This window comes from Sceloporus undulatus, chromosome 9 (genome assembly GCF_019175285.1).
Source record: "Sceloporus undulatus isolate JIND9_A2432 ecotype Alabama chromosome 9, SceUnd_v1.1, whole genome shotgun sequence".
In the NCBI taxonomy this organism is placed as follows: domain Eukaryota; kingdom Metazoa; phylum Chordata; class Lepidosauria; order Squamata; family Phrynosomatidae; genus Sceloporus; species Sceloporus undulatus.
In genome coordinates, this window is record NC_056530.1 from 30,789,876 (window position 1) to 30,803,822 (window position 13,947).

Genomic DNA, 13,947 nt, shown 5'->3' on the forward strand with positions numbered 1-13,947 from the left:
AAGGAATTGAAAGGCACAATATATTTGTTGAAAGCAATTGAAAGGCACAATATACTTGTTGCAAGCAATTGAAAGATGCAATATACTTGTTGCAAGCAACTAAAATGCACAATATACTTGTTGCAAGCAATTGAAATGTGTAATATACTTGTTGCAAGTTTGCGAATTGCGGCCTTCAATGGACATTTTCTGCAGAACTACATATCCCAGGAACCGTGCCAAAAATCCTAGTTTTCTGGTGAGTCTTTAAGACATTAAGGAGTTTTCTTGGCAAGGTTTGTTCGGAGATGGTTTGCCATTGCCTTCCTCTGAGGCTGAGAGAGTGTGACTTGCCCGACATCAACCAATGGGTTTTATGGCCGAGCCGAGAATCGAATCTTGGGTCTGCAGAGTCGCATCCAACGCAGGACCCAACGCTTTGTAGCCTTTTAATTCTCCTTTGGTTTCTGAGCCGGGATTCGAACCCCGCTCTCCAGAGACCTTGGTCCCAACAGGAACTGGGAAATGGGCAGTCCTTTGCCCTTTGCGGCAGGGGTTTTCCTTCACGGTTTTGCCTCCTCTCTCTGTGGGAAGGTTGTGCCATCATGCGCTCGGAAAGAATCCAGCCCAGGAATGCAACCTGGCAACCTTTGGTCAAGTGTCTTTGCGCACTTTATGACTTCTCTCTTTCCAAACTGCAGAGGAGCATTGGAGCACCTTTGCTTTGCATTTGAGAAAAACAGGGCCCAGGACAGGAGGCTTTTATCTTTCCAACAGGAGGCAGCCTAAGCCTTGCATCCGCACTGCAGAAATAACCCACTTTAACTGCCCTGAATCAAATGCTATCCGTTTTGTGAGACAAGTGGCTTTCTTTATCAGAGAGCAGTGGCGCCACAATGAACGCCAAATCCTAGGATTCCATAACATGGAGCCATGGTAGTTAAAGCGGTGTCAACCTGGATTGTTTTTGTAGTGCGGACGCAGCCTAAAACATCTGCAAATTGGACATGAAGTCAATGGAGACTTTCCCTGCATTTTGTCCCTGGTATTTTGAGGTCGTCTGCAGAAATGATTCAGTTTGACACCACTTTAGCTGCCGTGGCTCAAGATTTGATGGGATCTGTAGTTCGGTGAGCTATTGCAAGGTTGGATCCAGGAGTCCATCATTTATTTATTTAATGGAATTAGATTACTATATGTACTATATATATATTACTATACAGTATTCTTCCTTTCTCCCCAAAATAGGATTCAAAGCATCTCCATCAAATAGACTTTCCCCTCTTCAGCATCGATTGGAAAAGATGCTCCTTCCATGAAAACCCATCGATAGAATGAAACACAGGCAGCCAAACATCCAATTATCCTCCTGGTAAGATAATAATAACCATGATAATAATAATAATGATGATAATGATAAATTATATTTATTTAAGAGGTTAAAGTCTTCCATATTTTGTTGCCGCCTGCCTTCAAGTCGTTTCCGGAAGAGCCTACAACGAACCGATCCTGGGGTTTTAGTCCGACGCTCCAACCACAATGCTTCCACTTTGGGGCGATCCAAACTTCTGCAGCCAGAATAGAACAACAACAACAAACATCATCCAAAAGTGGCCACAGCGCTAGAAAGAAAATGTAATTGGGGAAGGAGACACAATTCTTATTTGGGGAGCAACCCTCCAGACTGCAGGTCCCAGCATCCTCAGCAGAGCCGACGGCGAAGACTGCTGGGAGATGCAGTCCACAGGCTTCTCCTCGAAAGGTACCCTGGAAACCTCTCACACCTGCCTCCCAGTTTGGCTCCCATCCTTCCCAAAGAGTCCTAGGTATTGACTTACCTGTCAGGTGTGCCACGATCCCTCGCCTGGGAAAGTTATGGCCCTTTGGTGCGTCTCTCCTTTTGGGCCTGTGCCACCGTCTTGTTGGAAAGTCCATGCCCACCGCCCCTCCAGCGAGAGAGGAATTTGGAAAGCTGGCCAAGCGCCATCCTCCGACGTCTTGGCTCCGTGTTCAGCACACGCCGGACTGGTTTTTCCATCTTTCTTATCGTGGGATGGCTGAGGTCCTACCCACAGGCGGGTGGGTGCGGGTGGTTGTCGCATACACACAAATACACACACACCTGCCATCTCCCTTACGTGACAACGCTGTTCTCATTCCCATCCGGAGACGACATCGGGACAGGTAAGTTCCTTCTCTGCTCTTGCAAATGTGGGGAATTTGCAAGGTGTACGGTGGATAAACCTTTTGGCTGGGACTTGCACATTTCTGCTTTTTGCAACCTGCCTGGTAGAGAGAAATTGAGTCCAAGATGCCCCTCCACATGTGTGGCTTTGATTATTCACAGATTTTATTAGTATGGCCTCTCTAGGAATATCTTGGTCATCCAGCATGACTCTATGGTCAACTTTAACCAAAAGTCGCACTGAAGGACCTAGAGATTCCTAGAGAGAATACTCTACTAGGCCTTTGTAGCTCCTCCAATGCAACTCTATGGTTGACTTTAACCAAAAGTCGCACTGAAGGACCTAGAGATTCCTAGAGAGACTTGCCTGGGCCTTTGTGGCTCCTGCAATACAATTCAGTGGTCAATGTTCGGCAGATCTTGACCACAGAGTTGCACTGAAAGACCTAGAGATTCCTAGAGAGAATACTCTACTAAGCATTTGTAGCTCCTCCGGCGCAATTCTATGGTCAATATCTGCTGGATGTTGACTCCACAGTTGCACTGGAGGACCTAGAGATTCCTAGAGATATGTTCTCTCAGGTAGAAACATAGTGTTTTTCCACATTCATGGGGGTCCTGTGATGCTAACCCCAGCATATGTAGAGGGATGAGTGTATCATCATCATCAAAAAGTTGGCAACGTGATGTGATTTGGATTCTGGGGCTTCAGTGGATGTTGCCATTTGCAAGGGAAAAAAAGTGTGCACCTCTGGATTTTTGTTGTTGTTGCGCGCCTTCAAATCATTTCCGATTTATGGCCACCTAAGGCAAACTAGTCCGGTGTGTGTCGACGCCGGAGCCAAGATGTCTCCAGGAAGGCTTTTCGCCAGGTTTCCAAATTCCTAATTGCTGGGGCGTTTCCTTGGCAAGGTTTGTTCGGAGGAGGTTTGCCATTGCTGAGGCTGAAAGAGTGCGGCTTGTCCAGTGGGATTCAAGGCCAAGGCAGGCATTGAACCCTGTGTCCCCTATGAATCCTTCTACCTCATTTTTGTTGTGTTTTCCAGCTTGGAGACAGCCACTGCGGCTACCAGATGTCACCAGTCAAGGGGCCTGAGAAGCCATCGATGGCGGACGAAATCCTTAAACAGCTGCCTCTGGTGGAGAAGGTGAGAGGGACGGCCGCAGTGGGGCTCAGTCCTGGTCTATGGGTCATCGCTGCGAAATGCAGTCATAGTTCATTTATTCAGCCTTTGCAAGGTGCTGTCACATATGGAGGAAGAGTAAGGCCTCATTCCCACTATCTTTTAAACCGCATCGCAAATTGGTTTGAACCGCAATTTGTGCAAATTGGTTTAAATGACCCTGGTTCACACTTGAACCGAATCACTGAAGTGCTAGACCCATTTAACCCATGTCTTTTTGGCGCTGATTATTTGCCACGTCTTTTTGGCTAAAACAAATTTGCCCTTTGGCCGGCTGGTGCGGGTCCAATTTGAATTGATTCATTCGTCAATGTGAACCACAAGGGGGTTGTTTTATTTTATTTTGCAGCAAGAAAATGCGATTGGGGCAAATGTAGGGTGAATCACACTCCGCTCCATTGATTTGGTTCGCAAAGCGATTTGTTTGTAAGCGGGAATGTGGTCCAGCGACAATGGGATTTGTGATACATGCATTCAACGATGGGTTTCTTTGAGCTTGGACATTTCAGAACTTGCAAAACACACTTTGGAAACCCGAACCAATGCCCAGTGCGTGTAGCCTCTTTTTCCAAATCAGCCCAAATTTTAATAGAGTTGGGTTTGGGGGTTGTGATGGTTGTGTTTTCTTGTCCTGTTTCGTCCCAGACTGCAGTGTGGGGCACACTGGGGACCATCCGGCCGCATTTGAGTTTTGATGTGGAGAAGGATGTCCAAACTCTCTTGGAGGCAGTCAGCGGTGAAGGTAATGGTGCCATCATCCATTATAACCATAATACTTAGGCAAGAGTCCTTTCTAGCCTTCTAAAATATGCACAACAGCCCTGCAACATAGGCTTTTGTTGTTGTTGTTGTTGTTGTGCCTTCAAGTTGCACAACAATCTCCTCTTTGCACTCTGGTCAGCAGCTGAACAGATCTCCTTTGCGATGTGGCTGCTGGCTCTTAGGATAGGCTAGGAGGGAATATTTAGCATTATGGTAATAGTGCCATTGGTGTGACTATGTGTTGTTGTTGTGTCTTTGAGTTGTTTCCAACTTAGGGGACCCTAAGGCAACCCTAGCACAGGGTTTTCTTGGCAAGATTTGTTCAGAGAAGGTTTGCCATTGTCATCCTCTGAGGCTGAGAGAGCGTGACTTAGCCATGGTCACCCAATGAGTTTCCATGGCCGAGCCAGGATTCGAACCCTGGACTCCAGAGTCCTAGTCCAATGCTCAAACTACTATGCTCTTGTCCAAAGTGTGCCGGTGCCTTGTAAACCTACATATCCCAGGGTAGGATGTAGGATATGTCAGAGGGAGACATGGCAGCTAAAGTGGTATCAAATGGCACCATTTCTGCAGATGCACCCGAATATGCATCTTAGAATCATACAGAAGTTGTTGTTACGAGGCAATTAAACTATGTATGTCCAATTAATAAAATGACCATATTCTTTCAGGTGTCCATTATGGGACTATCATCGACCTGTTGACCAGCAGGAGCGATGACCAGAGGCAGCAAATCTCAGAGGAGTTTCTGGCCTTCACGAAACAGGTGAGCCACTGTTGAAAACACTATCCCCTAAAGCCATGTGGGCCACATCATCTTCATAGACCACAATCTGGTTTAGAAAATGCATCAGAGAGGCTTCCAGTTTTTGGTATCAATAGGGAGACGATCCATCCAGACCTCGTGGACATTGACTCCTATTGCAACCTATAGCCATGTTGGCTGGGGATCTCTAGTCCATCCAGAACAAACTTCGACCTTCCAGATGTTTTGGCATTTCGCTCCTAGAACTCCTGACCATTGGCCAAGCTGGCTGGGGCTTCTGGGAGCCGAAGTCCAAAACGCTCGGAGGACCGAAATTTGGGCATCGCTGATCTAGGAGGTGCCCAGTTGAGGAAACGGTGATGGAAAGAAACACTATGGAGTTTATAGTTTTCTTTGGGTTTTTCGGGCTCTGTAGCCATGTTCCAGAAGAGTTTATTCCTGACGTTTCGCCAGCATCTGTGGCTGGCATCTTCAGAGAATACCAAGGGACTGTGTCTGAAGATGTCAGCCATAGATGCCGGCGAAACATCAGGAATAAACTCTTCTAGAACATGTCCACATCGCCCGAAAAACCCACGGAAAGCTATGGATGCTGGGCATGAAAAAGCCTTCAACTCTACAAGGTGGAGTTCATCACATGAAGGAGACCGGGAGTGTATCTTTTGAATATCCCAGAAAAATTATGTAATGATTTCACATGACGTCGTGCAAAACCCACTTTTAAAGTGGTCACAAAGAAGCATTAATGCACATCTTTTTACGTTTGGGATTTCAGTGGCAGCGCAATTGGTGCCATTGTGTGCAATAGACATTTGTGCAACGACTCACCCTTTTTGCTTTATTTGCGGGATGCTTTCAAGGCGCTTTAAGCTCTCTTTAATGCTGAAATCAGCCCCAGCGTGATAAACTCCTGTCTGAGCCACATATTCTCAGCTCTCCGGATGTTTCCATACAATAAACCCCATCAACTCTGACCACTCCATCTAGAAATGATGGGATCTGGAGTACTTTTCCCCCTGGAGGGATGAGGTTGCCTTTTTTTGTTTTAAAAGTCTGTTTGCTCTCCAGGATTTGCTGAAAACGTTGGAAGCCGCTGTATCTGGAAACCTGGAGGCCCTCGTTGTTGGACTGTTGAAACCAATGGCCCAGTTTGATGCCCATGAAGTCAAGGCAGCTCTGGAGGTAAGGTCCTTATCTATCTACCTATGGTAGTCTCTTCTATGGGTTGCTGCCATCAACATTACCCCATTTCTAAACAGTGGACCATGGTTTTTGCAGGGCTCAGAGGCAGAAACTCTTGTGGAAATCCTCTCTACCCGCACGAAAGAGCAGCTCCGGGAAATCATGGATTTTTATGAGCATGGTAAAAGAAACAAACAACAATAGCTTGGGGGAGAAAATGAAATTAAATGCTTTTTAAAGTCTATCTCTAAGCGTTGGTGTGCACAGGTGAAAAGTCCTATCGTCCTCATGTCCTAAATCTGGGCTTTGCGGTTGGTCACTCTTGTAAATCGGGGTCAAATTATAGTCCAAAAAAAGGTAACTTTCCATTGCTTTCTGACCAGGATGTTGGACTGGATCAGACTCTTGATGTAATCCAGCAGTCACCTTTTGCCTAACTTTGCATATTTATGCATAATTGCATAATAATTATGCAATTATGCATAATTATTATGCAATTATGCATAAATATGCAAATATGTTTTTAAAACATACAGCTGGGATCCTAAGGCATGGCTATGAATCAAAGATAGTGCTGTATTCATTTGGAAAATGTTTGTAAAGGGACCTTGCAGCACCTTTGACACTAACCTGAAGAAAGCAATTGTTAGCATGAGCTGTTTTGGACTTGAGTCTTAGGCTCATGCTACCACCTCTTTTTGTTTTGGGGATAGGATACCCCTTGGCTAACTCCTTTAAAGCTCGGTCTAAAACCCAGAGTGGATTCACTGCTCCACCGACATTGTTGCTCCCAAGTATCCGGTTGGAAAATGCTGATGGATTGCCTTAAACATTGCTTCTCTGGTTCTCATCCTGCATCCATTGCATCAGGATAGAATCCAATGCATTGCAACCTTTTGTTGTTAATCTGGGCTTGCGTCCATCTTGCTTCCTCCGCCGTTTGTAGATTTTAAATCGGAGCTGGAGGCGGATATCGTTTCGGGGACCAGCGGCGTTTTGAAAGACCTCCTTGTCGCCTTGATCCAGGTAAAAGAGCCCACCTTTCCTTTCAAACCAAGAAAGTTGAGAAATCTTGGCCTGTTTCTTAAAAAGGGATGCAAACATGTGTCTGTTTGTTCAACCTCTCCCTGCCATATCCATGGAAGAAGGCATGATGCAGTGCAGATGCAACCTTTGTCGTCTATCAAAAGGGCGACTGTAGTGAAGACATCAGATGCTTTCTCTCTCTCCTGACCCACTCCTATGTTTCCTTTTCCCTTGCTTTGCAATCCCAACAGGGCAGCCGGGAAAAATACTCCAGGATCATCGACTACATCTTGATAAAGCAAGATACAAAGGTGAGATGTGGTTGACAAGGACTGGGAGAGATGCCATGTTTAAATGGCAGTCACAACTTAATGCCCAGGGCTGAGTGTGCAATGCATCCGGTGTGTGAATGCGTCATTGGTGCAGATTTGCAATACTCACCGGCGCTGTCTTGAGTCCCTACATTCACCATATTGGCAGAAAGGCGGAATAACAACAACAACAACAACAACAACAATACATCATTGGACAAACTAAGAAGGCACAAGGGATTGGACAGCAAGGGGTGTTGTTTTATTGATGGCAATAAAATAGCCTTCTCCAAAGCATTGCACGTTCAGTGGTGTTTGCCAAGGGCTTTAATTCATTACCAGACAATGTGGGCAAGACTGGCATTAAGGAATTATTAGTCTGTGCCAGCTGGGTGTGCGACAAAATAAATATTATGCTGGTTTTCCTGCTGCGTGTCCATCCAACATGGCAGTTCGCCCTCGCATGCCAATGAATGAGGGCGCAAGAGTTGCGCAAAAGCACTCTGCGCATGAGCCGAGTCCCTTAAGCAGGATGAGGTTATTATGGAAAGGGTGAGAGGATATACAAATGTGAATATAACATTTGGGAATATTACTTTAACTGCCATGGCTCAAGATATTACCCAGCCCTTTTGAGGATAAGGTCCAGCATCCCCTCATAAGAAATCCTACCCAAACTATCCCTGGCCTTTCAGCGTTGCTCACCCCTGCCCTAAAAGATCTATCCAAGCTACTTTGGAAATAGGTCCTAACCCCTTGGATATAGAGTTTAGACTATCGGTGCATCTGCACTGTAGAAATGATGCCATTCAACACCACTTTGCAGCTCCATCCTATGGATGGATTTATAGTTTGACAAGGTCTTGGGCCTTCTCTTCCCAAAAGCTGCCCAAACTACCAATCCCAGGATTTGGTAAGGATGGAGCCGTGGCAGTTAAAGTGACGTCAACCTGCGTTATTTCTACAGTGTAGATACATCCCAAAAAGACTGGGTGATGTAGCAAGGAAATAGGGTTCTTTACCTTACAGGAGGCTGTACATGACCATGCTTAGGAGTCGACACTTTGTTCACTTGATGGGATTTTCCCCCAACACATGGGCTTTGTAACAAATTATATGAGAATGCGCTTGTGGCTCAGGGTCTCGTTCTCCCCGGATTCTGGTTTGTCAAAGTGGGAGACAGATGTGCATTTCATTTCCTAAATAAAGATTTAGGGTCCTTTGGTTACCTGGTTTTCTCATTGTTCCCAGATTCATGGGGAAACTGAGTCAGAGAGGTCTATGCACAAGGGAGGATGTCCTTAGTTGAAATGGCTGGACTGTTTGTTGGAAAACAACCTCACAAAATGACGTTGTTGTTGTTGTGTTGTTTTAGGCTCTCCTGGAGGACGACAGCGGCGAAGTGGGGCGGCCGAAGGAAAGCGAATGGGTCCGGATCCTCACCCAGCGCAGCCCTGAGCATCTCAACAGAGGCAAGGCCGAGACCCCAATGCTAGCCATTGAGTTGTGTTTGCATGCTGGGTGTTAAGTTGGGGAAAAGAGGTACTCAACCATGTTGGCATCTCACGCAGCGTATTAAAAAGCCAACATGCATTAGATGTGTCCGATGCACATTGAAATTGCCTGATGCACCTGGGAAGTATCTGATGCGCATCGGACGAGTCCGACGCACATCGAAAGTGCCTGACGCATATCAGGGCAATCTTCCCACTGACTGCATGCCCATCTTCACACAATTCGTCACAAAAAGGTCAAGTCAAGATCCACTCCAATGATTCTCCCCCATTATATATAGTATGGAGATCCTGAGAATGGTACTCCAAAAACCTCGTTCCCAAGTTCTCTTCTTTCTTACGGCATTGTAAACTGTCTCTACATTAACTAAAATTGTTGTTGTTCACTGCTGTCAACTTCGATTTATGGCGGCCCCATGAATGATAGAATTCCAAGTCTATCATCCACTGACTGCTATGTTTGGGTTTTGCAAACTCAGGGCAGCTGTAGGCTTCCTTCTAGAGCAGCATTTCCCAAACTTTGGTCCTCCAGATGTTTTGGAATTCAGCTCCCAGAATCCTTGACTGTTAGCCAAAAGTGACTAAGGCTTCTGGGAGATGGAGTCCAAAACATCTGGAGGATCAAAGTTTGGGAAACGTCGCTTTAGAGTCTATTAATCCGGAATGCAGTTTTCCTCTTTTCCTGCTGCTTTCCACCTTGTTGTTATTGTTGTGTGCCTTCAAGTCATTTCTGACTTATGGCAACCCTAAGGTGAACCTATCATGCGGTTTTCTGGGGCTGAGAGTGTGTGACTTGCCCAAGGAGTTTTCTATGGCTGATAAGAAGTAATAGTTGTAGTAGTAGTAGTAATAATAATAATAATAATAATACATTTTCCAAATGTTTAGGAATTTCTTAATCCTTCATTCCTCTCCGCAGTGTTCAACTGGTACCACGAACAGACTGGTTTGCAGATTGAAGACACTGTGGATAAATACTTTCAGGGTGGCGACGGAGAGGCTCTCTTAACATTGGGTAGGTATGGTGCAAAACAGCTGTCCTTAACCCGATTCCCATCATCCCCAGATGGCTGGGGACGAGGGCTTTTGGGGTTATGTGCCTTCAAATCCTTTCCGACTTATGGCAACCCTAAGGTGAACCTATCACAGGGTTTTCTTGGCAAGCATCTTCAGAGCGGGTTTGCCAATGGCCATCCTGTGCGGCTGAGAGAGTGGGACTTGCCCAAGGTGGGCTTCTATGGCTGAGATGGGATTCAACCATGGTCTCCAGCATCATAGTCCAACGCTCAAACCACTATGCTATGTCAGATCTGGGGATGATGGATACTCTAAACCAATATATTTGGAGGGCACTAGACAGGATGGCATGTAGACTCTATTTAATTTCCCTTAAATAAGAGATTCCAATAAGCATGATTCTTTTTCTTCCAAGATTGGTGTCACCGGGGTCTGCAGGAATACACTCTGTGCATGCTCAGGAGATCACTGGATGCTAAATGAGTCTCTGTTGGTGGACCTCCAGTGTTTTGCTTGAGATTAAAAATGGGGTGACCTCCCTAAACACTTCATAGGAGATGATGGAAGTATAAGGAACAATTCAACAGAAGCTTTTCCTAGCATAGAAGGGCATAGAAGCCTTATCTAGTGAATGCCTAGCCACCCAGCTTTTTCCAAGATGCCAATAAAGAAGGCGCCTGTGGAGCAGGTCAACCTGTTTGGGCGTTGCTTTATTTTAAAGCTGCTATAAATAGCTTGGTTACATCCGAGTTGGTGGTTCAAAATGGTAATTCCACATTTTATAGTTCCAACAAACCAGTCTTGAAATCCCATCTGTCTGCAAAAGGACAGAGGAAGTGAAATCCACTTTGCACTTTGATCTCCGGAGATACTAAAAGTGAATGGAGAGCAGGCTCCTAAAAAGTAGTTTCTCTTACTCTCCATTAAACAAAAACAAAAACCAAGTTACTAGTTGAGATGGTTTTTCTCGGAAGCGTGAAAGTAAGGCATCTCTCTGGATCTCACAAAGGCCAAAACGTAGTTGAAAAACACATTTATTAGTCAAGGGACGCAGACTCGGTTTTGTGTCCTCTTCCATGCAAGACCTGGATCAATGATACAAAGGCGAAATTGCAAACTACAGAACAATGAGGCTTCAATGCTTCTCCTTTTGCATAATTTATACAGTTTGCAACATAGCTCTTTGTCTGTGGCTGGAATTTAAAATTGCTCCTCTCCGGAAGGATATTTTTAAAGACTGGAGTAGCCACAGCTAGCAAAATGTGGGCTAGCAAAATACGCTTCGGGGCTAGTGATTGTTCTGGATGTCTTTTATTAAGCTGACGGAGGAAATTGCAACTCTCATCACTTTGCAAGAGGGCTGGCATGCCACAGCTCTCTTTGGCATGGCATGGTTTGAAATAGGGTCGAAATTCAACTGGCAATCCCATCTTCTTGCCCTGTTCTTGCCCATTTCTGAAAGGCGCAGGAGGTAACCTGTGACATGTTCTCTTTTGCAGTCTCTCTCATCCGAAACACACCCCTCTATTTTGCCACAAAGCTCTACCAAGCTATTAAGGTGAGCATTTTATGACATTTTATAGGGACCCTAAGAATGAGAGGCCTCCAAGCCAACCTTGCAAAGGCATGGCTTCCTTGATGGGTTGATCCATTGGGTGCGCGGCCTTCCTTATTGTATTAATAGCTGGCATTCTCCTTGGGACGCACATCTTTGTAGGCAACCACACATGTGTCCAAAAGTGAATTCAGTAGCTTTGCATCGTCCATATTCAACTACGGGCTGCTGGGACTTACAATACAGGCAATGTTGGTGGACAGATACGGCGTGGCCCGATGTGCAATAGGCACCAATGCACATCAGCGTGGTCCTAAATGTACATCTGGGCACCTGCTAGGAAGTGCTGGAATACAATTGGAACATAACAGGAGCCCCTGATGTATGTCAGAAGTGTCCAATGCACAACAAAAGTGCCCAGTGTGCATCAGGACTGTCCCATGTGCATGAGACATCCCCAATGACCATTGGAAATGTCCAATGAATGTCAGAAGTGTCCAATGCACAACAAAAGTGCCCAGTTTGCATCTAATGTTCCCAATGCATTTTGGAAATGTCTAATGAACATTGGAGATGTGTGATGCATATCAGAAGGGGCCAATGAATGTCCAAAGTGCCCAATGTGCATCAGAAATGTCCAGTGAACATTGGAAGTGCCTGATGCACATTGGAAGTGCCCAGTGACCAATTCAAACTGTAACTGCACAATGTGCATTAGATGTGTCCGATGCACATTGAAATTGCCTGATGCGCATGGGAAGTATCTGATGTGCGTTAGAAGTGTCCGATGCATATCGAAAATGCCTAATGCGTATCAGAGCACTCTTTCCAATGTCTGGATGCGCATCTTCACTCAATTCTCTAACAGGGTTTTCAGGGCACTTTGGCAACATCACTATAAATTTGTAAAGTTACGAAACATAGGCTGTGATGTTTGATTCTGGCCATTATCTTTACCTTATTACATTACATTACACTACACTATAAAAATAGTAAGTTGTTTGTGCCGCTGGCGGAAAGTGTATTGTTAACCTTTCGATTCTGCCATTCTTGCAAGGATGATGGCTTGGCTTTTTATATCATCTAATTCCCATTTTTTATTCGTTGCCCAGGGTCCTGGAGCCAACCTGAGAACATTGGCGCGCATCATGATTTCCCGCAGCGAAACCGACCTCTTGAGCATCCGCGCCGAGCTCCGGAAGCATTACGATGTCTCCCTGTATTCCTTGATCTGGGTACGGTTGGTGGGCTTTGGGCATAGAGGTTTCACGGAGGGAAGAGAGGTCCCAGGCAAGGCAGTGGGTTGGCGGTGGAAGATGGGAGTTGCAGTCAGGTTTATTTGGGGCTGAAAGGAGGCACCTTCCCAGCTCCAACCCTCGGCCTTAGGTATGTATGTATGTTTGTATATATACATATATCTCCCTAGAATATATACTTATACCTCTATGTGTGTGTCTGTCTGTCTATCTATGCACATGTACCAGTTGCTCCCTAGAAGGCATTTTGGAGCATTTCAAGGCTAGGGATATCTATCTATCTATCTATCTATCTATCTATATCTAATAATAATAATAATGAGTTTTATTTATATGTTGTCTCTCCGGCAGGATTGAGGTGGCTTACAACATAAGATAAAATACAGTACAAAATACTACCTATTAAAATACATTCTATGAATTCCTTCCCTCATCCCAAGTACCTGTATACTATAACAAAATATCATAAACAGTTAAAACAGTCTTTCTATCTATCCATCCATCTATGTTTGGAGCATGCGTGTGTGTGTGTGTGTATACACAGAGAGAGAGAAATGCTCCAAAGATAGATAGAAAGACTGTTTTAACTGTTTTATGATATTTTGTTATAATATATATATATATGCGTGCCTTGAAATGCTCCAGAATGTCACCTAAGGAGCAACTGGTGCATTTGCATCACATTTATCTCCCAGAGAAGCCTTTTTGGGAAGAGGATTTGGAATTTGGACAAGAACTATTTCGATGTGTTTTGGAGGTGGGGGGTTTCTGTGTCATATGGGAATAAAAACTGACCTGAATCTTATTATTATTATTATTATTATTTGGGGACATTGGGCCCAGAGGCTGCAGTCTGCCCAACCCGGTCTGGACTGTGGCGATTTATATTGAATGCAATGTGTTCTTTCTTTCTGTCCTTCCAGGACGAGACGAAAGGCAACTACCGGGCGGCTTTGCTTGGCCTTTGCAGGGCAGAAGATTTGTAAAAGCCCAACGCGATCCTCCATGAACAGATGAAGACTACCTTTGAGACCTAGACTCAGATCTTGTCCTTCTCCTCCAAAGCTGAGAGTATGGTCAGTCGACCTGAATTTTAAAAAAAAGGCAGAAATTCATAAACAGGCCAAGGAAGCCATTTGGAAAAGTCTGGACTGACCAGTTGTACTAGTTTATTTCCACCCTCCATTTAATATACCTCCGAAAAGAA

General features: G+C 45.0%; 1 protein-coding gene across 1 annotated transcript; it reads left to right on the forward strand.

Annotated features, from left to right (window-relative positions):
• Positions 1 to 1,542: 1,542 nt before the first annotated feature.
• ANXA9 (annexin A9) lies at positions 1,543 to 13,918 on the forward strand. The gene is made up of 13 exons (XM_042441165.1): positions 1,543 to 1,741; positions 3,211 to 3,312; positions 3,994 to 4,090; positions 4,785 to 4,879; positions 5,948 to 6,061; positions 6,158 to 6,242; positions 7,008 to 7,087; positions 7,339 to 7,398; positions 8,774 to 8,870; positions 9,832 to 9,927; positions 11,429 to 11,487; positions 12,597 to 12,719; positions 13,664 to 13,918. The coding sequence occupies exons 2-13, from the start codon at positions 3,238 to 3,240 to the stop codon at positions 13,724 to 13,726; spliced, it is 1,044 nt and encodes a 347-aa protein (XP_042297099.1). The 5' UTR covers positions 1,543 to 1,741; positions 3,211 to 3,237; the 3' UTR covers positions 13,727 to 13,918.
• Positions 13,919 to 13,947: the final 29 nt, after the last annotated feature.